This window comes from Podarcis cretensis, assembly GCF_951804945.1.
Source record: "Podarcis cretensis genome assembly, chromosome: 1".
In the NCBI taxonomy this organism is placed as follows: Eukaryota; Metazoa; Chordata; class Lepidosauria; order Squamata; family Lacertidae; genus Podarcis; species Podarcis cretensis.
Genome location: NC_137170.1, coordinates 49,200,151 through 49,227,509, shown reverse-complemented (window position 1 = coordinate 49,227,509; position 27,359 = coordinate 49,200,151). Strand labels below are relative to the sequence as shown.

General features: G+C 43.5%; 1 protein-coding gene and 1 long non-coding RNA gene across 7 annotated transcripts in view; one reads left to right on the top strand and one right to left on the bottom strand.

Moving 5' to 3' along the window:
• ACTN1 (actinin alpha 1) overlaps positions 1–25,621 on the bottom strand; it is a 94,126-nt gene extending 68,505 nt beyond the window's left edge. For 2 of the 5 annotated variants that reach the window (XM_079953631.1, XM_079953628.1), the window contains exon 1: positions 25,372–25,620. In XM_079953631.1, the coding sequence (XP_079809757.1) occupies positions 25,372–25,476 (105 nt within the window). In that variant the 5' untranslated portion in view covers positions 25,477–25,620. Of the gene's footprint in view, positions 1–25,371 lie in introns of all 5 variants that reach the window. The other 3 variants (XM_079953629.1, XM_079953627.1, XM_079953630.1) reach the window with 3 other exon arrangements.
• Positions 4,296–9,516, top strand: LOC307213023. 2 transcript variants are annotated; one of them, XR_013837344.1, is made up of 3 exons: positions 4,296–4,524; positions 6,224–6,793; positions 9,149–9,516. It is a non-coding gene; the product is annotated as an uncharacterized lncRNA (long non-coding RNA). The 2 variants fall into 2 exon arrangements; XR_013837345.1 differs by having other exon boundaries at positions 4,296–4,528; positions 6,381–6,793.
• Positions 25,622–27,359: the final 1,738 nt, after the last annotated feature.

Sequence of the window (27,359 nt, the reverse complement as noted above, 5' to 3'; positions counted from 1 at the left end):
TTACCCTTTCAGTAAATGTCTAATGTGAGCAACCTTTTGTCTTCTGCTGCCAATACCATTTGAGCGCAAGAAGCAGGAATGGCCTTCAAAAGAGGGCAGGAACATTAAGGGCACGGAAGATTTATGTTTCTTAGAACTGGGTCTAACAAAGTGGGAGTAATCATGGCATCACCCTGCAAAATTATTGTGCCAGCATCTGTACTATTTTCCTGCAGCCACAGATGGGAAGAATTCTCCTGTCCTTAGCAGTGCCTTGACTGAAAGTACTTCTGCTGCTCCAGAGGGATAGGAGTTTAACGCTTACAGAGAACCATAAAAGGTTCAGGGGAGTTTCGCTTCAGTACAAGGCATTGCAAGGCAAACAAAGAATCCAAAGGGGCTATATATGGGGAGAAGCAACTAAGAAGCATATCAGCAGGGAGCATCGAGCTGGCACAAACTGGCTTAGGGGGTGAGGAGTGGCATTAAAGAAAGCCAAGCAAGCTACACAACTATGTAGAATTGGTATGTGCAAGTGGCCAGCCCAAGTACCAACAATACAGAGCAGGATAAGGATGTGTTAGTGTTGTTGTTGAATGGATTTCTTTCCCACCCTTCACCATAAGGTCCATGGGCAGGTTGCAACACTAGAGTAATACAGGAATAAAATGATGAACGCTTTAAATGAAGGTGCCAGTTGCACCTCTGTGGACATGGGCATCTTCAGAATTTATTTATTTTTTCTTGGAGGAGGGAGTAAAATATAGAAACGCAGGGAGCAGGCTATATAGTGTGTGTACAGTATCTATACATTTTGTCTCATATCTCAGGTGGTTTATCCGGGGGGGGGGGGGACAACTGCCCACACCTATGGACATCCATGTATGTGTGAAGGAAATTCCACAGCTTGTGGCTGCTACCCCCACAAATGTCTCGAGAATGGTGTGATCTTAACACTTCAGAGGGCCTGTAGGGTGTAAGGTAGACTTGCAGATATTTGGGGCCTAAGTCATTTCACAGTGAATGCCAGAAGGACATAAAGCAGTCCTGTCTCAAGTACCAACTGTTCATATTATCATCTAGTAACTGAACACCCTGAAGTCAAATAATCAGCTAATTTGAGGAAACATTTAAAACACTCTCTAGTCAACATTTCCATCTATACTACAGGACTCAATAGTGAATATTACTAGTATCACTGCTGTTTCTGCACACTTGGGTCTCTCTAAGACAAATGGCAAGGATGCCAAGATCAATATTCCCTTAAACAAACAATAGGAAATAAACAAGAAGTGGACCTCGGGTTTCTCAGAAAACGGCAACCAAAATTACCAAGAAAAGCAGCTCCCCTATGAGGAAAGGTTTCAGTATTTGGGAGTAGAAGGCAAGATGTCAGAAGTGTATAAAATGATGCACGGTATGAAGAAAGTGGGTAGAGGAAAGTTTTTTGCCATCTCTCGTAACACTAGAACTCTTGAACATCCAAGGAACCTGAATGTTGGAAGATTCGGGGCAGACAAAAAGATCTTCACACAGTGCTTGGTTGAACTATGGAATCTGCTCCCACACGGGGCAGTGCTGGCCACTAACTCAGATGGCTTTAATAGAGAATTAGTCAATTCCATGGAGGATAGGGTTACCAGTGACTACTTGCCACACTGGCTATGTTCAACCTTCCCAGTCAGCAGTAGTATGCCTCTGAATATCAGTAGCTGGCAATCACAGATGGGAGAGAGTGCTTCTGCATTTAAGTCCTGCTTGAAAGCTTCCTATGGGCATCTGGTTGGTCACAGTGAGCACAGGATTCCAGACCAGATGTTTCATTGGTCTGGTCCAGCAGGCTCTTCTTGTGTCCTTATTCCCAGATGCAAATGCTGGATTTCTCAGAATCTTGCTACAGCCCTCAGAGTCTGCACTTTGTCTCAGTATTCCTGGTACAAAATTTCTATCTCCTGCTATAAATAGTCAAGATACAGTGGGGTAGAAAAAGAGGATGCAGAGGGAGCAAGGACATACATGCTTGTTGATCCAATGAGTTCAAGCAGAATTCATACTTACTTAGCAGCTCAAACTAGGTATGCATACTATTGTGATTAATACTTCTGATTTTAAAGATGCTCTCCAAACAAAGCAGGAATTAGCTATCCTCATATTCAAAATACTATCTCTCTCACCTCACCTTCTTACATATAGTAGGCAGTAGCAATGCTGTGCTCCACTTAAAAAGAGAGAGAGAGAGAGAGAGAGAGAGAGAGAGAGAGAGAGAGAGAAACCTAGCCAACTGAATTGAGTCACAGATATGAAGAACTTAAGACACATAAAGCTGAGATCAGCTGCCATGGTAACCAAGTAACATGGTAACTAATCTAGATTGTCCCAATTTGGAGCAGGGTGAAAAGGAGAAAGTGGCTGCAGATGAGAAACAAGTCAATTTTAAACATAACGCCTAATCTGTTTGCATTAAGAACTACGTAACATCCATTTAAAAAGAAAAAAATGCTAAGATTACAAAAGGCTGGATATGCCACACACAAAGATGAAGATGACGGTGGGTATTTAAGTATGTTAAAACTACATCGACACTGATCTGTTATGATCGGGACACCTGGTGCCACTCCAGGTTCACTCCAGGTGGAGGTGTAGAGTGCACTGTGGCTGGGGAAAGTCCAGAGGGCCAGATATTGAGGCCTGGAGGGCCACATACACCCCCAGGGCCTGAGACTCCCCACTTCTATTCTGGAAGTACTCAGTTGCAAGATCATGAGAAAGAACCATTTTGCTTAAACAAAACAAAAGAAAGAAGTATGTTTGTGCTTTAGCTGCTTGAAACCATAATTTTAAACAGGAGCTATTCAAAGTTATTTCCCCCTCTCTTCAAAAACTGAGGCATCCACTTAATATTATCACCCAACATGTGATAACCCAAGGAAAGTCTATAAAGTATGGCTGTGGAAAAGCAATAGGAAAAGATGTCATCATTTGAACAAACTTAGTCTCTATTTTCAGCATGTTTCTAAGTGTAATCCCCAATAGCTGTGTCCCGTTAAATACCATCTCTTGCCTGTAGGAATATTATACATTTATGATAAATGAATTTTAGTTGGACACATGTGGGTATAGGTGTGTTACAGTTGTTTTTTACAAATATTAGTTCTGTTGTTTCATAATAATCATTGAGGACAACTGTAATATAAGTAGTTGTGGACCGTAACTATTCTAGTTTATACCTTGAAACATAATAAAAGAGAGGAAGAGAGTGCCGTTTTTAAAATGTATTGCTTTATGTATGCATGTCAATGATGAAGAATCTCATTAGCACACACACCTTGACATTAAAACTGATTATCCACGCTGCTTAGGCCTGGTTTGCACAACACAGGAAGCCAAATTCTTTCTTACTAAGAGTTCACAAACAAGCAGGATCCCAGAAAGGAGTTTAGAACAGCTTTGACCCCAACACTTTTAAGCCAATGTTTGTTCCTTATATTCTTAAATTTATTACAGACCAGAATGGCTACACTTGGTTTTTAGAAAAAACAAAGAGTCAAATAACACACCAGCAGCTAGAAACGCATGCTGTTTGATTAAACGTCATTTAATACGTAACCAAAATACATTTTTCCAACCCTGCACAGCCTATTTTCTGTCTTTCACTCAGCGAGTGAATAAATTAAAGCATTTGCAATATATTTGAAGCATGGCACCTTCCGAGTGTAAATTAATATTAACATGAGAATGCAGCAAGCTCTGTTTGCCTTGCTATCATACTGATTATTCCTTGGCAACAGTTGCTAAGCAAAACATTTAGAGTTTACTATCCTAAAAGGTGCTGGGCTCCAATTTAGATTATTAGCCAAGTGTAATGTTTCCATGTCAAATCTGGCTCACTTTCCAGGCCTCCTTCTCGGCTGTCTCCTCCTTGCCAGTTAATCAAATGTTGAGTGCAAAAATAATAATAAAACTGAAGTGTGGGTAGCAGTGAACAGGAAAATGAGGAAGAAGGGAATCTGCAAATAGTCTACTCTACCTCGCAAGAAGAGCAGCAGCTACAAGAAACAGACAATCCAGACTATACCGTGTATGGCTGACCCATTAGAAGAGATTGAGGTGGAACCTGTGGCCCTCCAGATTTTGTTGTACTCCAACTCCCATCAACCCCAGCCAGCAGACCCAATGATCAGAGATGGTAGGAGTTGTACTCCCCATACAAGAACAAGTGGAAGACACAATGATGTGTAAATGTTCTCCTACACAGGCACCGACCCACAGAGGGAATACATGGGCCCCTCGTGTTGTACAAGAGCAGGGATCATTAATGGTAAATTCTGTCACTGGTCTGGCTGACAGCAGACTATGAATGGCCAGAGGTTCTAGCCTGCTGGGAGTTAGCTGTCAGTGACAGAGAATGGGAGCTGAGACTTGAAGGACTTGAAGGAAGCTCTGAAGGAATCTCTCTGCCCCATGTATGTCTGAGCCCTGTAAATAAGGCAAACCTCTTTTTACTTCTCCTTAAACTATACCTTGATTGTCTTCAGTTTGTTATCAGTAAGTAAGTTATCATTTTCTTTTCTCTCTGGACCCTATCTGCTTTATCCAATCCCTGCTTTAGAGGGACCTAGTCTATTTAAAGAGTTGCCAAATGCTTCTTTTGAGGTCACAATTTCATCAATACATCCTTACCTGATCACATAAACTGGGATTAACTTTTGACGATCTAATTTCAGATTCAATCCATTGCTAAACCTGCTACCTCAGTCCATGCCATGTCTCTAAAATTCAATCTCCACCACCTGTATTTTCACTGGTTCCAATAATATCTGTCCATATTAACTGGTTTATTATATCCATTTCATATTAATAAGGTCCTGCCTTTTAAAGTTCACCACTCTTGCCGCTTTGTGCTCTGTTTTTTACATCTATATTCCTTCCTGTTCCTTTCATTCTCCTTATTCCAACCTTAATAACCACAGCCTCTCTTGGTTCTTTCCTCTATCTATTCATACTCTAGGGCAGCATCTTATTGCCAGAAACCCCTTGCTCTATATACCCATGCTATTTCATCTTTAACTGTAAAGAACTGCTCAATGCTCACATCTTTTCCCATGATTTTTCTAACCAATTCTCTTTCTCCTTCCCCCCTCTTCAGCTTGGTGCCTCCTCTCTAGTTTCCAGTTACAATCTAAGGTAGACATAATGTATAAGAGAAGCAAGGGATGAAATGTAAGAAAAAAACAAAACAAAAGGGAGCATATAACCAAAGTGGTTATAAATAAGATTATATTACCTTCTCTTTAAATGGGATATGACCCATTGTGCACCCTTCTACATTTCTTCAAAGAGACACAGAGTATCATAGGACAAAAGGAAGCTGAGAGAAGAGCATTCAGAAGGTTAGAAATAACAAGAAAAATAGTTCTTAGATTATAAATCTGCGGGTAGATGCAAAGACAATTTAATAATTCTTTGAACAGCATCTAATTGCTTTAAGTGTTTGAGAAATGTTAATAATTACTAGTTGCAGGAGTCAAAACCTGGGGTGAAGCTACCCATTCACAAACACCTGAATAGAGCTTCCTTGCCTGGTCATTTGGAGAAGACTTTTCCTTACTCAGATGACACAAATGAGTATATATTTACAGGGCTGATATTTTGCAATGATGGCTTTCCTTCTGGGAGGAGGTTGAATCATGTGGCCTTTTGATTCCTTCCAATGTTATAGTTTTAAGACTACAATACTTAATCCTAGCTAGTGATGGAAGATTTAAAAACCAGGGTCAGGCATTCTGGATTCCTGACAATAAATTTGTCATGATAAATCCTACATATTTTAGGCATGATTTATTACTTCAGAAGCCCAAACAGTTAGCATAACCTCATCAGCTGGAACTAAAGTGTACTACTGCAGGAAAACTTACGAGCACTCACAAAAAGCTGTTGTTTTTTTTAAGTTTGTGAGACAATAAAAATATATTGCTTCCAGGTGTGCTAAAGAAAGGAGCAGGGAGGAGCACTGTAGGTCTTTTGAGTAGTATGCCAAACGCTCTGCTCGTACACTTTAAACCATAGCTTAAATTTAAACTAGAGTTTAAAGTGATGTGCAAACCAGGCCGCTGAAATTGAAAACAAGGAGACAGGCTGCAAATTCTAGGATTAAGGCCCATTGAACTCAGTGGTATTCACTTCCAAAAAGACATGCATAGGTTTACACCTTGTGACTTTACTGTGGAGATTATTTTTTTTTAAGGATATGTGGAAGAAAATGACTCATGTATGCTACCACCATCAACCTTCCTTGCTCACTGCAATGATGGAAATGCATGGCTGAGCCACCAACAGTTTCAAATGCTTCAGAATCCCTGTTTGTTGTCTTAGGCTCAAGAACCGCCCTTCTTTCTATTTAGGTCTGTTTACATACAGCCTGTTTTAGGCTCCATACAGCACACAGAGTTCTAGATAAAGGACTGTGGCATTCCCTATAAGAGACTGAATGCACTCTTTAAACTACCTTCCCATAATCCAGTTATGCCATACATGAAAGAAAATGAACAAATGGCATGGGTGGCAAGTATTAGTCAGCCACCAGGGAGAGGAGGTGAGTTTTCTTTCTTCTTCCCAAAATGGCACAATTGGGGCACTATACAAAAAGCAGAAACTGGAGATAACAGCCGATCATTTATCAACAGTAGCATTGCTTCCCAGTACTTCCCTTCCATGGCTGTATCCATTCATGAATATACTGGAAAGCAGAAGCCAGGGCAGCTTGAAAGGGGAAAGTAAACTCCCCAAAGCACTGAGAACAGCAACACATTAAACAGTGAGTACAACAGCCAAGGTGAATAGTGGCAGAAGCGTTTAATATTTAATGGTAGCAGCAACTAATACAGTGGGTGGGAAGGGGCTGCATAAGCCAATCTAACAGGAAATCAATTTGTAGTGATGGTTTCACTGTCCAATTGTTGTTAAGCAGCAGAGATCAACTGAAGGCCATATATCAAGGTGTGTGCATGGCTAAGTAAAGTAGGACAGCGGACTGTATGTGTGCAAGGGAACATTTACACACTGTTGTGTCTTCTTCTAGTTCAGAGGTGGGGATTTGGGGCCTCCGCATATTGCTAGACTACAACTTCCTTTGTCCCCAACCACTGGCCATGCTGGCTGAAGCTGATGGGAGCTGGAATGCAATGACATCTGGAAAGCCACCTCTGCATTAGTTCTCAGAAAAAGGGATGAGAGGGCACATGGATATTTACAACTCTGCTCTCTAAAAATGCTCAGCTTTAATGTTGTACTACAGGGGGCAGCAGGGACAGCCCACCCATGAGGTAAGGGGAGGCAATTGCTTCAGGCAGCAGGATCCACAGGGGCAGAAGATCTCATTGTAGATCTTTATTCCCAGCTTGTTCCAAATATCTTCACTCAACCCTTCTTTCCTACTGGGGAGGGGAAAGTCATTTGGTGGTTTGCCTCACGTGCCAAAATGTCTTAGGCCAGCCTCTGAGGGACTGACTTGGGTACTGGGGAAAATTAGGATTCCATCCATTTCTTAGCAAGCCACTTGCCTTTGTCCTTCAGATCGTCCAATCTGGTTCATACAAAACTGAGCTGCAGAATCTCAAGAGAAATGCTATTAGGCATGTGATGAAATTAATATCAAAACCACCATCAATAATTGTCTACTCAATTCTCCAAGACAACTCCAACAAGAATCAGGGTTTCAGGTGTAGAGAAGAACAGCGTAGCATTTTTTCCACAAATGGTTTTATATCTATATCTATATCTATATCTATATATCTATATATATAAATTCTCCAGTCTGTCTTCAACATTTCAGCAAGCGCATTTGATGCAGTAGGAGATGCAAGCCTGTAAACACAGTGAATTAAGATCAGATCTGCTCACCTTCCATTAATAGGGACACTTTGTACAGGATTTAATTTCTGGAACGAAACTGGAATTCCTGATAATCTGAAATTTTAACTAAAAACTCTGATCTGAATTAAGATCAGATCTGCTCACCTTCCATTAATAGGGACACTTTGTACAGGATTTAATTTCTGGAACGAAACTGGAATTCCTGATAAACCCAGTAACACTGGGTTCAGGGAATTTAAGTGGCGCTTCCGTGTCCTTTGCAGTTTTTTGGTGCATGCTGTGCTTCTATGTCATATCCTCTTCCTACAAACAACTTTTCGGCTCTCCGTTCTCTCACATTTCTTCTCTCATCTCTGGGCATAATATCCCCGCTCTGCACAATACCTATGGCTCTGCAAGCACAGCATGAGATTAAACAGGAGTAACCAAGCATGCAAATTAAGCATGTTTATGCAAAATTAACTAAAACTGCATATTTTGTGGGCAATGCTTTTGTTTGTTTGTTTGTTTGTTTGTTTCCTCCCCAAGGAAGAATAAATGGCTTTGACTCCTAAAATATGCCAAGATCATAACAAAGTCTACAGCAATAAATGTTTCTTCTTCTCCTCCTTTAATGAATACCAGCTGGGTTTTCCTGTTGCTTCCCCAGTCGCACCATAGGTCAAAACACACACAAGAACAAGGCACTTCAATCTCACAGCACATCTAGTCTGAAAACTGACAGAGCTTTGGCAGCACGACACACCACTGTTTCAACACTGTCACATCTTTCATTTTTTGTTCCTCTCTAAGCTACCTTCCTCTGCTACCCACAACCCAAGTTACTTCAAGCCACAATACTGTGGGCTTTTTGAAGAGGCTTGAAATCAATATTCTTCATGATGCTTCCTCTCCTACACAGGAATCAATTTAAGCTTTGTGTTGTTTTTGCTAGCTGTTGTCCATAATGTGATAGTTAGCAATAGAAGACAATTAATCTAGAGCAGTACAATGACGATTAGAGGAGGTGGGTGCATGTGAAGTGATTATTAAAGTAGCCAGACAGATAGAGGAAGGGGTAACAGAAGGGCAATAGATTTTAGGTTTGTCACTACTTGCCCCAACAATGGAAGAGACAAAAGGAGAAAGTCGGGATCCAGCCATGAATGAATCAGCAGAGACAGCAGATTGACTCACTGAGACGTATTTAGAAAAATAAAGTTGTGCTTCAGGGCTTGGAAGCATATTTAATCTCTAGGCAGGAAAAGAAATACTGTATTTAATTTTAAAGCATTATTTCCCCTTTACTCTCCTCTAGCCATATCGCTTCATGATTCTATTCCTTTATTGTGAGCTCTCAAAAGTGAGGGAAGCACTGTGAAGAAAATGCAGGAGAACAATAAATTCACAAGTACATTTTCCAGATGCTCTGTAAAAAGCGAGTGGCAATTGTCAAGTAAACACCTGGTATGGAAACACCCTCTCAGTACAACTGTTTGTGGACCATGCATCCATGAATAGGCAAGACTCCCAAAATCCCAGTTCAGGATCCGGCTTGGAAGCCATCATCGAGCATAAGGCAGGATACTACACAGCAATCAACACCAGAGGTCTCAGATAAAGACACATTATTCTGGGACAGAATCTGCTTAAAATATTCAATAAAAAAATTGAAATCTAGAAGAGTTATCCAGCAGTCAAAGATATTAAAACAATTTTTAAAAGTCCCCACTGCAACAACATGTGGATTTTAGGAGACAGCTCAAAAGAAATGATCTTGGTAGTCCTTGTGAAGTACCATACACAAACTGGGAGCACAAATACTTGAAACACACACTTAAAGGTACCGTATTTTTCCGTGTATAAGACTAGGTTTTTTCCCTTAAAAATGTCAAAAATTAGGGGGCGTCTTATACACGGATACATCTCCCCCCATTTTCTTAAAACTGAGTCCCCCAAAACAGTCTTATACATGGGGCGTCCTATAGATGGAAAAATAAGGTATTTTAGCCCCGAATGCCTTCTAGTTTTGATGTCCAGTATCTTGTCTGTCAGCCTTTCGCTCCTGCCAAGTTTCAGATTTTCCATACAAGTCTATGGCAGAGGTTTTTCCAGCTGTTTACAAAGACGGTATCAGTTTTAACATTCATACAGCACCACAGTAATGAATAGAATATAGCCAGTAAACAGCAAAACCATCAATCAATCAATCAATCAATCAGTCAGTCAATTAATCTTTATTACGGTCAAAGAAAAGACCAGACAACAGAAATAGCAATAATAACACATATATCTACATCAGTACCAAGGAGCAGAAGCAATAGACAAAACTGAAAACTCATTAAGAGGGTGAGAGGAATTCCTGAAAAGCAATTGCAAAGGCCTCACTAGTAATGTACCAGAGAATGGGTACATCAATTCAGGCAGCAGAATAGGTGCTTCTACGTATATTGCTTAAAAATCAAGAGTTACCAGTTTGACAGGGTTACCCTCTGTATTTACAGAATAATGTCTACATTATTAAAACATTAAGGCAGTTGGTGGGCTAGTATGTTAACCTTATTCTATCATACTTTAAACATTGTTACGTGCCACAGAAGGGTGTAACTATGAGCATTGCAAAATAGTCACTATAAGGTCATCTGTACATATATTTCAGGGGAGATGTTGAGAAATAAGAATTCCCTAAACTGTTGCCTTTTATGCACCTATTTAAATATCCCCCCAACTACCAATGGCTGTTCAGACAAGCACAGAGCAGGACCAGTCAGGGCAAATGATTGCACAATACTATATAAGCCTACTTAGTGTAGGACTGAAGCATGAATCAGGGACACTGAACAAAACCTCAGCCTTTACATTAAACCACATCTCAGGTTTCCAGGCCTTGAGGCAGAAAATGCCCACTCGCACATATAAAATAGCAAAAAACAAACCCTCTCACATTTGCCAACACTATGATATCAGCACTTGGTTTCATACCACGCTGAGCATGATTCGCTTCATCCCATCCCTCAGCATTCCAAGAACAGGAAACAACCAACCCTGCCACATCCTCATAATAGGCTGCATCCAAGTGAGGGAGGAAAAAATGCCCAGTTTCCTTTTGCATTCAGCTGCCTTGCAGCAACTTGAGCGCATTCCCGACTAGCAGATTTACCCCCAAGGAAGCTGTTCAAGCTTCCATTGTGAGCAGCAGCCTGGGCCCTTTCCCCACCAAGCAACGAGGGTAAAGGTGAGGGGCTGGGAGTGGCAGAAAGCAGATGGTTGGGCACTGGGTGCATGAGAGAGGGGAGAAACGGAGCTGAGAAATTTGGGGAAATAAAAATGGAATGAAAGTGTGAGAGAGAAACAGAAGAGAAAGAGAGTAGAGGACAGAGGGAATGGATAATGTGCGGCATTTGTAAAGTGCCACAGGTTTTCCACTTTCAACCTCTCATTGCTAATGTAAATTAGGTTGTGCCTGTAACACAGCTTGGATTGATTTTGAGTGGCTTCCTTGTACCCTGCCAGTTTGCCATTTGTTGGGGAGGGGATAGATAAATCATGGTCAAGAAAGGCTTCTCTGCATCTCTCCCCCCAGATAACAAAGTCAAATGCTTTAATTCTTGGTTATACCATGGTGTAATTACACTCACACATAAATAGTTTTGCGATTTCTTTAATCAATTTAATTGTTTTTACAAATGAGATTAATTTAAATATGCTAAGGGGTGATTAATGCACATTAAGTGATCTTCAATGTGCAGCCCAGGAGATTTTCTGCTGAAAAGCAGAAATATATTGGCAAACTGTCTTGGACCTGCCACTGCTCACCAGCATGATGTGAAAAACCTCTGAAAGCAAAGGGAAGCAATGTTTGCTTTTATTTCTCTGAATCAAGCCCACAATAGTTTCTCAGCTCCATAATAACAAGCCTCTTCATTAGGTTCTCGTTTCCCTCCCACCCAAAAATCACTTATTGGTTAGACATATTCTTGCAGTCTCCCCACTTTTCACCTGGCCCCTGGAATCAAGCAGCCATGCTGCATCTGCAGATTGGATCCCCTATTAGGGTGCAAAGCAAAATCTAGCGGTAGTGAACCTGCCTTAAGAGCTTGTGCCAAGGAGATGTTGACAGGCCCTGAAATTTGGAACTTTTGCCAGGAATGAACTCAGATTTGGCTCCCTGCATATGGATCACAGTCATTCTTCAGACATAAGTCCTATAAAATTTTGTGGGGCTTGCTCCCAGGTTAGGACTGCAGTTCTGCTTGCTAAGGTGTGATAAATACTGTAAATATAAACTGAAGAGTGCCCTCCACACACTTTTCTGTTTAGAGAAGCAGAAAAACTTTAGGAAAAGTCATGTGTTTTAAATGTATGGTTTATAAGATACATATAGGGAAACAGAGCAATAGCCCCGCCGCCAAGTGTTAGGTGTCAGGAATATCAGTACAGTGGTACCTCGGGTTACATACGCTTCAGGTTACATACACTTCAGGTTACATACTCTGCTAACCCAGAAATAGTGCTTCAGGTTAAGAACTTTGCTTCAGGATGAGAACAGAAATCGTGCTCCGGCGGCACGGCGGCAGCAGGAGGCCCCATTAGCTAAAGTGGTGCTTCAGGTTAAGAACAGTTTCAGGTTAAGAACGGACCTCCGGATCGAATTAAATACTTAACCCAAGGTACCACTGTACAGCAGTATGGTAGGAAATGGATACCAAAGAGGAAAACTTTACAGCACAATAGGGAGATAACTCCTTGGCTCCAAACCCTGTCACAAACATGCTATTGCCTTTCACTGTTAAAATACAACCAAAGAATCAGAAACAGGAAAATGAGTCTTTCCTAATTTTACTAAAACTTCCAGTTAGTTGCAAGGCCATTTGTTCGGCAACCTTCGGGTTGCTTCAACATTTTGTCCTTCCTCTCGCCGCCACCCATCCAGCCTTTATTGCTGCAGCCATTGCTAAACAACCCACTGCCCTTATTACGCGTATTCATTCCTGCCCAAGACTTCATTTTGAGGCCTTAATCTTATCAGCTCAATGTTCTGTTGCTTGGCGCAGAGTTTCTGAGACAGGTATGATAAGACTTAATTCACTAAGTAAAAAAAAATCTGTTACTGCTTTATTAGGTCATGTCTAGCTATTAAGAGTTCAGTCACAAAGCAATCCCCACAAGTGGAGAGGGGTGAGGTGGGGTACCTCAGGCCTGGGTGCTCTCTATCAAGCCCTCAGGACTGCTTTCGGAGTTCCAAAGGCGGTGGTTGGATGGTGCCTTGTATGCCTTCTTCTGGCAACTGCAGCAGCCAAGCTGGGGCCAAACATATTGCTTTGCTTTCCTTTGGACCACATCAACGAGGTCAAGAGGAGGGTCTTGTCATCTGGGCAGCCCAGGAGCTCCATACACACTGCCCAGGCTTGTTCCCTGGGGAGGTCACTTTGGTAATAATAATAATAATAATAATTTATTATTTATACCCCACCCATCTGGCTCGGTTTCCCCAGCCACTCTGGGCGGCTTCCAACAAAAGATTAAAATACAATAATTCATCAAATATTAAAAGCTTCCCTAAACAGGGCTGCCTTCAGATGTCTTCTAAAAGTCAGTTAGTTGTTTATTTATTTGACATCTGATGGAAGGGAGTTCCACAGGGCGGATGCCACTACCGAGAAGGCCCTCTGCCTGGTTCCCTGTAAATTCGCTTCTCGCCATGAGGGAACCACCAGAAGGCCCTCGGCACTGGACCTCAGTGTCCAGGCAGAACAATGGGGGTGGAGACGCTCCTTCAGGTATACTGGGCCGAGGCCATTTAGGGATTTAAAGGTCAGCACCACCACTGAATTGTGCTCAGAAACATACTGGAAGCAACTTTGGTGCTGCTAAGCAGTGGTTTGACTTCACCCCCAGAGAAGTACTCCATTGCCTCTTGAGACAGATGGATGCCTACAGTCTGTTCCTAGTGGAAAACATCCTAGTGGAAACTGGAAAACATCCACATGGAAAGTCTCATCGTATGTCCACCTACTCTGCTGAGATGTGCTCAGTAAAGCTCAAAGACAGCCACTCTCTACACAGTGGCAGTGCAAAGAGTTGCTTCATGATGAGAAATGTGTTGTGTAAATTAGCCACTGTGCGGAAGATTTCACAAGCCAGCTGTTTATGGGCTTGTTGGACCTAAGCCCATGGTGGAAACTAAGCCTTGGGATTTCCCTGCCTGGCAAGTATCTGTTCCAGGCCTGACATTCATCTCATGCTACTGTAATTAATTTGTAAAATCTGACTGACAGGTAAAGTTGCAAAGCCACTGTGGACTCTGCCACCTCACAAACAACAATCTGTGTTCCATAGAAGGGGTGAGTGAGAGCAAGTGAAGTCAGAGATGGCTAATGTATGGCCTATAGGCTAGATGCATCCCAGAGCTATTTTTTCAGACTCCTTCTGGCCCTGACAATAATGTTTTCAATCTGTAATAGGAATAGAGATTCCACACTTTAATGTTAAATCTCTCTTTTGGGTTTTGAATGTATCACAGTACATATCTATGTATTATGTTATGGCCTGACAAATGTGCCTTACAACTATGAAGCCCTGACAGCTACATGGTGCCAGATTTATGGCAAATATATTTAAGGCATCAGTGAGCATTAGAGAGTTGCTTTCATGCTGCAGAGCAGCCTTCCTCAACCTGCTGCCCTCCAGTTATTTACTGAACTTCAGTTCCCATAATTCCCGACCATTAGCCATGCTGATTGACACTGATGGGTGTTTCACTCCAAAACAGCTGGAGGGCACCAGGTTGGGGAAGACTGTTCTAGTGCAAGTAAAGATGCAATGATAGCCAGTGTTAAATCTTTCTCAATACATTGCACAGATCTGCACACCCAAAACTGTGGTTGATCTTACTTCATCTTCATATCAGTAGCTGTTGCAGTCTAGCAGATACTGTGCGGGGCTGGGAAGAGGAACCGAGTTTCAAAACCCTAATTAGTCATCAGAACTTCAAGCAGACATGCACAAATTAGGACTCAGCCGATTGTAACATCACAACTGACCAATTTACCCAAATACATGGATTGCACAGCTCACTGCACCACCATACTGATAAAGGGCAAAATATTAGGCATCACTCCCTAAGCGTCATTAGGGGCCAAGCTTGATGATGTGGGAGGAGGATAAGTTAGGCTGCAACATCATAGTAGGTGTGCTACTCTCTTTTGCTAACCTTTGGGACCCAGTTGTGGAAGCAGCATCATACACACATACACACACACACACACACACACACACACACAAACAAACAAGTGGGAATTATTTGGTGGGCATCTGGGAGGGAAGTAATAATCTGTAGGGGAAACCTGGATGGGAAATGAATCTGCAGAGAGAGAAACATCTCAGTCAGGTCATGTAGGCTAAGGAGTAGTTGCTTAACAACTTCAGAAAACCCCTAGCATTGCCTAGCATTCTGTTTCTAACAGCAGTGAGTCAGGTGCCTCTGGGAACCACAGAAGCAGGGTGTTTCAAGAGCAGTTTTCCATGCAGATCCAGCCCATAATAAGCAACATATTGTTGTGACTTTGCAAGTGTTTGTCATGCCTAAAGAAGTGTAGTTTACCAGTCCAGGTCCTAATGGCCTTGCAGCCCCTATCAGTTTTGAGAGTGCATGGCAGAGGTGGGCAGAATGAAGATCAGCATCTACTGGCAGGTGCTCTGGGAGATTTGCAGTTGATCGGCAAAGATTTCCGACTCCCAACTGCTTAATAATTGCAACAACAAAATTAATTATTCTACTTAAATCAGGCAGTTAAAACAAAGTAACCAGGACTTTGTACAGTTTCGATCACAGCCAATATTCTTACCAGCTGCAGTAAGAAAAGTGGGAGAATCATAACTGCTGTTACAAAGGATGGGCTTTATTATTTACCATGCAGCATCTAGGAGGTGGCTCAGGCATTTTCCTTTGAGTAAGAACCATATTCACTAGCATCTTACTGCAGACTTTATGGTTTCTGCTGTGGCTTGTTTATCCATACATCAGCTTGTCTCAAAGGAAAGGGTGGGGGAGGAAATTAAGAACATTGTGGCATGCTTTGAAAAGGAACACATGAAAGCTTCTCGAGGGGGAAATACAAATGTGCCGAGAAAAACCAACCAAGAGAGGTTATTTTATAGAATATGAGTTATGAGCCTTTTTTTTTTTTAACTCTAAGGGTGGGGCCAGCAATTTAAGGGGGGGGGGGGAAATGGGCCCTTGGATGACCCTAAGTAGCACTTTAGATCCCAGATGAATTGTCCAGAAGTTTCCTAGAAAAAGTGGATGATGTTTACTGGGCATTATGTGTGAATTGAGCTAGTAAGTTCATGGCAGAATCATAGAGTTGGAAGCGACACAATCAGGGGTCATCTAGTCCAAACCTCCGCAATGAAGGAGACAGATTGCACTGGATCTTGTGCTTATATTATCTGAATTTCCTGCTTTCTCTTATAACCAAACAGTTGTAATAACAGAAAATTTGTGAAGGAAATGTTAATGCTTTCTACTCTAAATAAACCATTTTTCTATACTGTGAAAAACAAATTAGTTCTAATTTGATTCTTCCCTCTGTGTGTGAGAGAGAGGCTGGAGAATCGTCCTTCCTTCTCTCCATCCTCCCCTCAATAAACCGCCCCAATAAATGCCATGCCAGCCCTGTAATCAAGGCATTCAAAAGGGAAATAAATAGAGTCAGATGATGGTTGGGGTTACTCTAGTGTGTGGCTCTCTTGCAAGAGGCCATTGGTAGGACAATCATTTGGATACTGAAAGCTACTGTCACAGGATGTTTACCCTTTGAGAAGGGGAAATGTTTTGGAGGTTAAAGGTAGGGACTGAACTACAGAACAAATCACAGCATATTCTTCACATGTTCTGTTTCTTTCCCAATGGCTGTTGTCTCAAGCCTTTTTACTGGGATGAACATCTGGGATGGGGGTCAAACAAACCATGGTTAAGGAAAGGTGCTGGGTTCACAGGTAAATTCCAAGTCATAGCTTAAACAAAAAGTTTATAAGCCAACAACAGAGCATGGTTTCATATCAAGGTGGTTTTTTTGCAGTCAAATCATAGTTAAAGTGCTTTGCAGGGTTCCCACATAACAGCAAGTGATGGTGTAATAAACCATTGTGCACAAACAAGGCAGAAAATACTTACCAGACAAACCAAGGCCTGTTTAGTCCAGCTTTCCGTTTCCAACAGAGGTGAGCCAATGGCTGCTGAGAAAAGCTGGGGTTAGAGATGCTGGAGGCATGTAATGTATAGATTAGAACTTCATTACCCACCAGATTTTGGACTTCCAAGATGTACCATCACAGTTATCAGCTCAAAAACCATTATCAAAATAATTTTAGAATGCATACTTCAAGAGAATAAAGAATAGTTTACAAACACTTTTTTTGAGAGAGAAAATAAGTATGAGTGCATATTTAAATACATTTTTTGGGGGGGGGGAATAAAATTCTGATTATTGGAAGAGACTTGTGGGTAAACACATTCAAAATGGGACAGAGCGGAGAGAGACTGATTCATGCATCCCTAGAAGAGTTGGAACCAAGCAGGGAGAAATTTAGAACATGGCAGCAAGGTAGTTGAGTGGCAGTTGGGACCTTGGTGTTCAGACCCAGAACTCAGTTTGTAGCACCGGACAAGTAAATTATCTCCATCTATTCCAGTGTTCTATTCTTAACAGTGACCAGACAAATGCCTCCAAGAAGCTTCCATGCTGAGGGCATGACAGCAGGAACAGTCCCCTGCATTTCTAAGGCAAGGCAAGAAGGAAATCGCATTATTTTGTCTCCAAGAGCTAGTATCCGAAAGTATACTGAATCTCCTGTTCAGAGCCAATTTTCTTGGATGTTGTTGTTTAGTCGTTTAGTCATGTCCGACTCTTCGTGACCCCATGGACCAGAGCACGCCAGGCACTCCTGTCTTCCACTGCCTCCCGCAGTTTCGTCAGACTCATGTTTGTAGCTTCAAGAACACTACCCAACCATCTTGTCCTCAGTCGTCCCCTTCTCCTTGTGCCCTCCATCTTTCCCAACATCAGGGTCTTTTCCTGGGAGTCATCTCTTTTCATGAGGTGGCCAAAGTACTGGAGCCTCAACTTCACGATCTGTCCTTCCAGTGAGCACTCAGGGCTGATTTCCTTTAGAATGGATGCATTTGATCTTCTTGCAGTCCATGGGACTCTCAAGAGTCTCCTCCAGCACCATAATTCAAAAGCATCAATTCTTCGGCGACCAGCCTTCTTTTCTTGGATAGAAGGACTCAAAAGGGAATAGAAGGAAACCCTGCAAAGCGCTTTAACTATGATTTGACTGCAAAAAAACCACCATGATATGAAACCCTGCTCAGTTGTTGGCTTATAAACTTTTTGTTTAAGCTATGACTTGTAATTTACATGTCAACCCAGCACCTTTCCTTAAACATGGTTTGTTTGATCCCCATCCCAGATGTTCATCCCAGTAAAAAGGTTTGAGACAACAGCCGTTGGGAAAGAAACAGAATATGTGAAGAATAAGCTGTGGTTTGTTCTGTAGTTCAGTCCCTACCTTTAACCTCCAAATCATTTCCCCTTCTCAAAGGGTAAAAATCCTGTGACAGTAGCTTTCAGTATCCAAATTATTGTCCTACCAATGGCCTCTTGCAAGAGAGTCACACGCTATAGTAACCCCAACCATCATCTGACTCTATTTATTTCCCTTTTGAGTCCTTCTATCCCTTTTGAGGCTTGCATGGGGTGGAGCAAAGGGAAGGGGATTTGGGTGGGTGGAGCCAAGAGAAAGTGCCAGTCCAAGTAGCTTGGCAGGGTGGGTGGGACTTGCGTCATCCCCACCTTTTGCAGGCAGCTTGCATTCACGAAACAGCTACTACAACCCAGAATAGTGCATGTGGCAAATCAAGGTGTATGTGTATTGAGGCTTCAGTCAGCAATGAAGGCAAGGAGATAGAAAGGACAGGTATATTGAAGCCTCAATACACATCCAGAAAAGAGCATTCTACCAGAGGCACAGGTGCTTTTCATGTATCACCTTCTACAACCCAGCCAGCTTGCATTCACGAAACAGCTACTACAACCCAGAATAGTGCATGTGGCAAATCAAGGTTTACAGCCAGCCTTTGTTTGATTTAAGGCACAGCCGTCACCCTCCCTCCTTACCCTCCTCCAAGCCTAATGGAAAGCAGTTTGTGAAAGTTGGATGGCTTTCAAAATCGGCTTTCAATTGCGCCCAATTTCTTGTGTGAATTAGTAACATACTCAGCAGACTCTGATACACCCCGTGAAACATAAAACTCAAGAAAACAGTTCCACAGGGCACATATCTGGGGTGTATGAATTAGTAATACAAGAGACACTACTTCTCCGTGTCTACAAACTCAGGAAAACCTCCCACATCTGTAACACAAGCAGCTACCTTTACTCTAGAGCAATTTGCCTCTTTTGTTGGGATCCTTCTGGGAATTCACAACACTGTGCAAATAACATTTGTGAGGTGACAGCTATGGCACCATGCATTAAAAACATCCTGTATAATGTGTGACTCCTGCAGAGTTGTTTGTGAGACCTCTAAACATAACCCTCCTACTAATTATTCACCTAGCTATTCTCTCTCTCTCTCTCTCTCACACACACACACACACATACCCCCCCATATTCCTTTGCAAATTAGATTTCAGATTGCTTACGCTTTCCGTGTGCTCTTAGAGGCCTCTCCTTTAAAGTCAAGGTTGGGTTATTGTTCTGTTTAACTGGTTTGCTTTCCAACCTGGGCTAGCTAAGTAAAAACATTCTTCTTGTCAACCCGTAAGTTAATGTAACAGCCTTGTGGGCAATGTATTCTCCTATAATTTGACACCCAGAGGACTTGTGAGAACACAAAATTAGCTACTTTAACCTGGTGAGTTGCCTTCCTTTTTAGGACTAGTTTATTGTAACAATTTTAAATATAAAAAAACACAAGAATGTATTCTTGATCCTAATGAGAAAATAGGTTTAGTCAGTGCAAAGAACAGCTTGGGGTTGATAGGGTGGCTGAGTGCATTATTTTCTGAGTCAGGCTTGCTGTTTACCTTTGCAAAGATTACAAAGCACATTTTAAAACCAACTTATAAAGGCGACTGCCATGGAAGTAGCTGAAATGTTTCCCAAATAGGGGACATACACTATTGTCCACTGAGATGCCATGTTGGGAAACACTGGGCATTGTGAGCAAGTTCTTCAAACAAGGGCCATGTAGCAACCTGACTTCCTTTGATTATGAAACCAGAAAAATCTCACTGGTTGCAAAATTAGCAGTTAGTTGCATGAGGTTTCAGGAAATGTTCGATTCTGCCAACTTTACAACAGAAAACTCTAACCTGCCTGCAACATGCCACAATTAAATGAGCCCAAGTTTCATTGAGTATCAATAAGAAACAGTGGTTAGCCTATAAAAGCTGTGCCAGGGCTACTACAGAAAGTTATTTTTACTGGGGAATGAAAGGTCAAGGTTGGAAGTTCTATTCAAGCAATTCAACAGGAACTTCCAAAAAAAAATTGTATTAAAAGAAAAAAGCACACTAACCCTGTAATTCAAACCTCATGTGGAAAGTGCAAAGCCTATATGGAAATGTATTTAATGTAGATGTATGTTTATCATATTTTGAATATGTTTATGAATTTTTATTATCATATTTTATTCTTGAAAATTGCATTGGGACTTGTTGTGGGAAGTGATTTGTAGATTCAAGAAACATAACCTAACCTCTTTCTTTTAAATGAATTGATGCTATGATGAGCTTTTTTAAAGTTTTAAAATAGAAAACCTGCCTGCAAGACACACACACTTATGCCAACACCACACATGAGCAGAAGAGCTGAACAGTCCTTTTCAGGTTGGTGAGGTCCCAAGGCTGGTTTTTGAGAGAAGGCAAAACATAGGAAACTGCCTAATACTGAACAGACTAACAGAACAGCACATCTATTTCCGTAGTCTCTACACTAACTGGCAAGGTTTCAGAAAGGTGAACTCTAGCTGGAGGTGCCCCAAATTGAACCCAGGATCTTCTGCAAGCAAAGCACTGAGCTATGGTCCTTCCTACACACCAGATATTAATCCTGTTCACAATTCTCCTCTGTCTGGGTCAAGGCTTATTTATTTATCTATTGACTTAAATGCTCAGGCAGCTTCTCTCTGTATATCTCCGTAGACAACAGAGACTCAATGGAAGGTGAGAAAATCTCATGTGCATGCTGGAATACCACCAAGGGGAGACACATTAAAATTCAGGGTCCAATCTACATGGAAGTTTTGGTGTGAAAAGAGATGTGCTGTCACAGGCACTGGTGACTTTAGCCCATTTTTCTCCCTGTGGTTATGAGGCCAGCCCCCTTACCAGAAGCCACAGTTTCTAGCCTATGAGAAACATACTTGCTTTGTCACACTTCCTATATGAAAGTACCAAACTGCAAGCCACAGCACAGCCAAATTCCAATCACATTTCTTTTGCTTTTCAAACTTTATGAAATCACACCAACTACTAATATATCACCCTTGGATCCCTCCCTAAATCAATATTTCTCCATACTCCTCCTTTCCTACCTTCTCCAGCTTGCTGATGCTATTCCTCCCCTACTGCTCATCGTCTGTCGTTTCCAAGAGCTCATGCAGAATTATTCCTTTCCCTTCCAGTATCTTATGTCCTGCAGTTTGAGAAACATGTGGCTACCCTGCAGCCCTCCATATGTTGCTGGACTACAACTCCCATCATCCACCACCATTACCCATTCTGGCTGGAGCTGGTGGGTGTCAGAATTTAGCAATATGGAGGGCAGAAGGTTCCTCATGCTTAGTTTACAGAGAAATGCCAAGTGGTGTTGCAGATCTGCTACTCCAAGTGCTGCTTTGGTCCATAGGACAGCATTAATAATGAGACTTTGAGCCAAATCCCAGCTTACCTGCAGATTCACTAGATAGCTCCTATACAAGGGAAGAGTGACTTACAGGGATACTAGAGCATCTTAAGGAAATGTTGTTACACACCCTGAATGTTCACAGATTTGTAAAGTTGGAAGGGACCCATGAGGGTCATCTAGCTAGTGCAAAGAAGGGATGTAAGAACTTCCTAACGTTAGTTTTCCAGAGTAACTGGAAAATATTTGGAATACAAAATCATTGAAATTTAGGTTCATTTAAAATAAGGACTAATTTGTCAGACATTCTCCTTGCACTCCCAAATCAGGGGAGGGCCTACAAGGAATGCCCATATGACCCATTCATCTGCAAGTTTGCGTAAGTTGCATTAATTGCCAGTTGGCTCCTTGACAAAGTTCAGGGTGCTGCTGGTTTTTAAACTATAAAACCAAACAGTGTGATCCTATGCATTTCTGTTCAAAAGTAAGTCCCAGAGTTCAACCTAATTCCCTAACAAGTGCCTTTAGGATTGGAGTTCTACAAAGATTGAGCTCACTATGCCTTAGGGACTATGTTATATTTCTGGACTAAAACTCCCACTATACTTAGCCACAGGACATACCAGCTGGGACTGGTGAGAGGGAGTCCCAACAATATCTGAGGAGCCACAGGTTCCTGTCTCCTGCCTTACAGCAGACTGTTCACAATGTGAGCTGATCTCGTTAAGAGTGACAGATTCAGCTCTGCTTGGATTTTCCCCATGGTTAAAAGGTTAGAATAACAGGGGCGCAGAACAGGGTCTGATCAGTGCCCCCCAGCACTTTGGAATTAACTACTAATACTATGAAGCCTTTTAAAGTTCTTCCAGTTGTAATGTTAAGATGCATACACTAGAAACTTATCTTCTACCCAGTTTCAACAGTATTTTATATTTTGTCTTGAAATTATGAGCTTTAACGATACTTGATTTTTATGAAGGATTAAAAAAAATTGTTTACTGTCTTTATATGCTGATTTCATGTAAATTCTGCTTGGCATGTAGACATTAACTGCAAAAAAGAGAGAGATAAAATAATTTGTCTATGAGAAATGAGGGACAAATCTCTTTGTTCTACTATATACAGAATTTCTCCCTTTGCTGCACAAAGTTTACTAATTAAAATGTCATGTTGTTCTAAGAAAAAAAGGGGGTGAGACTGAAGAATCATCTGCCCATAACTCTTCTGTGGTAATTTAAATCTCTCAGTAGCAACTTCTGCTGCATCCCATGGGCCAGCGATTTAACATTCCCACCGCATGGACTGAGAATTAAATTACCACTCCTCTCCCTTTTGTTGTCATGCCAAGGTCATCTGCCCTGCACCCCATTCTTCAATGAGACCCTTGTTTTCCGGGTTTGTTTCTCTTGTCTTTATTTTCTCTACAAAGCCTTGTCAAGCCAGGATGCATATCGCTGACGGGAGTTCTTTAATTAACTTAGCCTCCATTGAAGGCACATCATCTTAAAGTATCTATACATCTTTTCATAAACTAGGCAAGGGGAACGACAACAGGGTATTCTCCAATTAGTCAGTCCCTTGGATTGATACATTCCCACCTTTATTCAGAGCTCCTTGGGAGGGGAGTCACTTGTTGCTGTTTTTAAAAATATGCTTCTTTTACCCACCAGACTTCCATCAAAGTCCTTTTAATGTGGCAAAATACATACAAAGCTCCAGCCAGACACGCAGAAGCCATTCCCTCTGCTGACCTCTTCTGTGTGTCACATAGCTAGGAGGCAACTTTGCCAAATGCTTCCCCTCCTCTTCATCGGGCTTTGCCGTCTGACAAATGACTAAAGGGAAATGTTTAAGGGCTTAGGATTCCAGAGTGAGCTAATACAGGATGCCTTTGGTTATTGGGGGGAGGGGGGCAGAGAGAGAGAATGAAGAAGCTAGAACGCCTCCTAACCTCCCTCCCCCGCCTCCCTAAATTTAAAAATGGGATGAATGTTACCATTTTTGGACATGAGTTTTGCACAAGCCCAGCCCTAAACCGCACCATTCAAAACTTGAAGTGAGCCACCATCCCGCTAGCGAAGGGCAGAGAGCGAGGGAGAGCGTGGCTCTGCGCGCAGGCGGGTCACGAACACCACCCAACCCAACCCAACCCATCGGCCTGACATAGCCCCCGCTTAGGATAACCTGGACCCCCACTTCCCCGCTCCGGATTCTCGCCCTACAAGAAAGAACTGCAGGCCGCCGGCACGAGGCCGCTGGCCAAAGAGATCTGGATTTCCCCCCGGGTTGCTCGACCTTCCCAAAGACACCTTTAGATTTCTGGCGGCTGGAAGTAGGGAGGGGATAACCCCTCCTTTAAAGCAACTTCCCTTGGCGGGTAACTGCTTCGGGAGAGGAAGTGTTGCTGTTCATAATGACACGGTGTGGCAGGGAACACGCGCTACCTACGCGCCGCCCTCCCCTCGGGGCGAAGGAGAGGGAGCCCCGCTGCTTCCACCTAGCAAGGCGGCGGCGGCAGCAGCAGCAGCAACAAAGCGCGCAAACTGCCCAGCCACTGACTTCCCTGCTCGAAGAGCCCCTCCGGGAAGGTGGCGTTGCGAAACGCTGGAGAGGCCAGCCGAGCCAGCCTGTCTCCCGCCCGCAGGCGAGGAAAACATCTGTTGCTGGAGGAGGAGGAGGAGGTGGAGGAAGGAAGGCAACTTCGGCGCCGAGGCATTGAGCAACGCAAACGGCTCCGTCCCTTTACCTTCCGCCACACTTTCCGCGGCCGACCGCCTTATTTCAGCAGCGTCTCCCCCTCACCCCGACCCACCTCCCCCTTCTGCACGTCACCTCCGCTGCCTTTCGCTAGCAACCTCATGCTTGCCTCTGACGGTGTTTCTTTTGAAATAAAAAAGCTTTTTATTTTAGAAAAAAAGGCTACATACGGACAAAGCATGATCTGGCAAAGCTGGTCTATTCCGAACGAAATAGATCCCTAGCCAAGCCTATGGAACAACTTTAACCCCTGCCCTACTGCGCGTGTGTTTTAAAGGGAGTTCTTGGTTATTATGAGCCCTCTCCAATTATTGCGCCCTGGGAGCGAGACGCCACCGTCCACACAAGACATTATTTCCGTGTCAGATGGGCCACGGTGGGGACGGCGGAGGAGGATGTGAGCGAGCGTGCGTGAGGGAGGGAAGCGGGCAGATCTCCCTTGGAGACAAATCCTTAGCCGCGCTGGGCTGAGCGTCGCGCCCACCCCATCCCCGCCGCCCGCCCGGACACTAGAAGACGGAGAGGAATGGAACGGCGCTGAAATTATTCCACGAGGTTCCCGAGGAGAGGGCGGCGGAGGCGCAGGAGACGGGCGCAGCAGAAGCGCCTGGTATCCTGGGCTCAGCAGCTGCTCCGGATCTACACAGCGTGGGCAAAAATCAGGGGGCAAATGGAAACTGCACAGCAGCATGTGCGGGTTGGCGGCGCCCACGAATCTCCTCGGCGGCGCCCCACGGGATGCCGATCCCACACGCTCCCTCCACGCTCCCAGATTCCGTCGCCGCCGCCTCGGTCTCATCTAGACAGATGGGGCTTCTGCTCCCCTCCCCACCGCCCACCGCCGGAGGGAGGCGAGATCCAGGTTTACCTTCCTCTGTTGCTTTTCCCAAGCCGGATCCAAAAGTAGATCCCTGTCCCAGTCGTCCTCGGGCTGCATGTAGTCGTTGGTTTGCTGAGAGTCATAATGATCCATTCCTGCGAGAGGCTGCCGGGGTCCTTCGGTGCTGCTTCGCCTCGTCGGGGCTGCTGCTGCTGCTGCTGCTGAAGGCGCAGCTCCACTTGCAGCGAGAGCCGAGAGAATAAGGCAGCTCCCCCTGCCAGATCGCAACCTAATCTTCGCACACACCGAAAGGGGTGGGGGGTGGGGGACAAAGCGGCCCTGCCTCCCGATTGACCTTATTGGTTCAGCGGAGTTGCCCAAAGTTCATTTTCGAGGGCCACCCTAACCCCGATTGAGTCTCTCCGGTGTCAATCGCAACTTCCAGCGGCTCTTATAGGTCGGTTTAAGAGCGCTTTCCTCTCCCCCTCCCGGCTCGAGTTTCCTTCCCTCTGCACATGTGACGTCTGAATTTCATCTGCTCCGTGGGAGCGGCGTGGTGACGTCTCCCTCGAGTTCGGGGGAGATTTTACAGTTCTAGTCCCAGAAGCTGCTGAGAGGACAAATATGCAGTTTTAACCTACTGGTGCCCGTGGTCATGTGTTGCAAAGCAATGCAAGGAATGTGAGGGGACTAGGTAGGATTCAGCGCCTCCTTTCTCTTCCGCGGAGCATAGAGTCAGTCACCGTTACGAGAAGTTCGGTGTCTGTGAAAAGCTCCTGCAGCAGAAGACACTGGGAAACAAAGCTGAAATGAAGTGGGGTTTGTTCCCACCTGTGTTTTACGTGCTCTCTCCCCGCCCTCTCATAATTTAAGAGGAGATTTGCTTCTGGTTGCCTACAAACACTTCACACCTACAGCTCTTAAAACATAAAAATAAAGGCTTGTGATTTGTTTTATTTTTTGAGGGGAAGGAACCCAGCATATTCAGTAGATTGCCAAATTTGAACGGAATCTAGTAGCAAAATTTCGAATGCAACATTTGAATTTACTAACTGCTTACCCACTAAAACTTCGATCTCTGCAAGGACAGAATTTCTGAAGGGCATTTCATCCTTTTCAGAATACTGTTATTTTAGGATAGCAACATATTAAAAGGGTTTGTGAGAAATAGTTTGTGAGAGTTTCCAATCCAAAAGGCAAGACACTTTGAATATTGTTGGATCAAGACTAGGGCAGGGAGGAGGAACCTACAGCCATGCAGATATTGCCAGGACTCTCAGCTCCCCCCGCCCAACCATGGGCATAGCGGGGGAGGGCAGCTGCCCCCCTAGATCAAGCAAAACAATCGAAATACTTAACTAACTGACCAATCACATCAGTTCTGCCCCTCCCCTAAAAAAAGTCCTGCCCCCCCCAAAAAAAATCCTGGCTATGCCCATGCACCACAACTCCAGGTGATGGAAGCTGCAGTAACTTTTTTAGCTGTGGCCCTGTGGGAATTATGAGCCCATAGGCTCCCTATCCATGCCCTGGAACCAATTTAGATAACTCTGGAAGCTCACAAACAAGGCATGAGGAGGATTACTAGAGGCCTCCGTCATGGTATGTTCCCAAGCATCTGGATCTGTGAAATCTGCTGCACCCAACCCTGAAGGTTCTTACTCATACTCATGCCTTGTGGCAGTAGAAAGACATGTCCGGCATGAATTTGTCTAGTTCCTTTTAAAAAGCCATCTAGGTGCCATCATGACATGGTGTGGCAGCCAATTTCATATGTACTTCCTTGAGATTGTTCTCCTGAATCCACTGCTAACCAACTGCACTGAGTGACCCCAAGTTAGTTCTAGTTTATGAGGGGATGCGGGTGGCGCTGTGGGTAAAACCTCAGCGCCTAGGACTCGCCGATCGTATGGTCAGCGGTTCGAATCCCCGCGGCGGGGTGAGCTCCCATCGTTCGGTCCCAGCTCCTGCCCACCTAGCAGTTCAAAAGCACCCCTAAGTGCAAGTAGATAAATAGGTACCGCTTTATAGCGGGA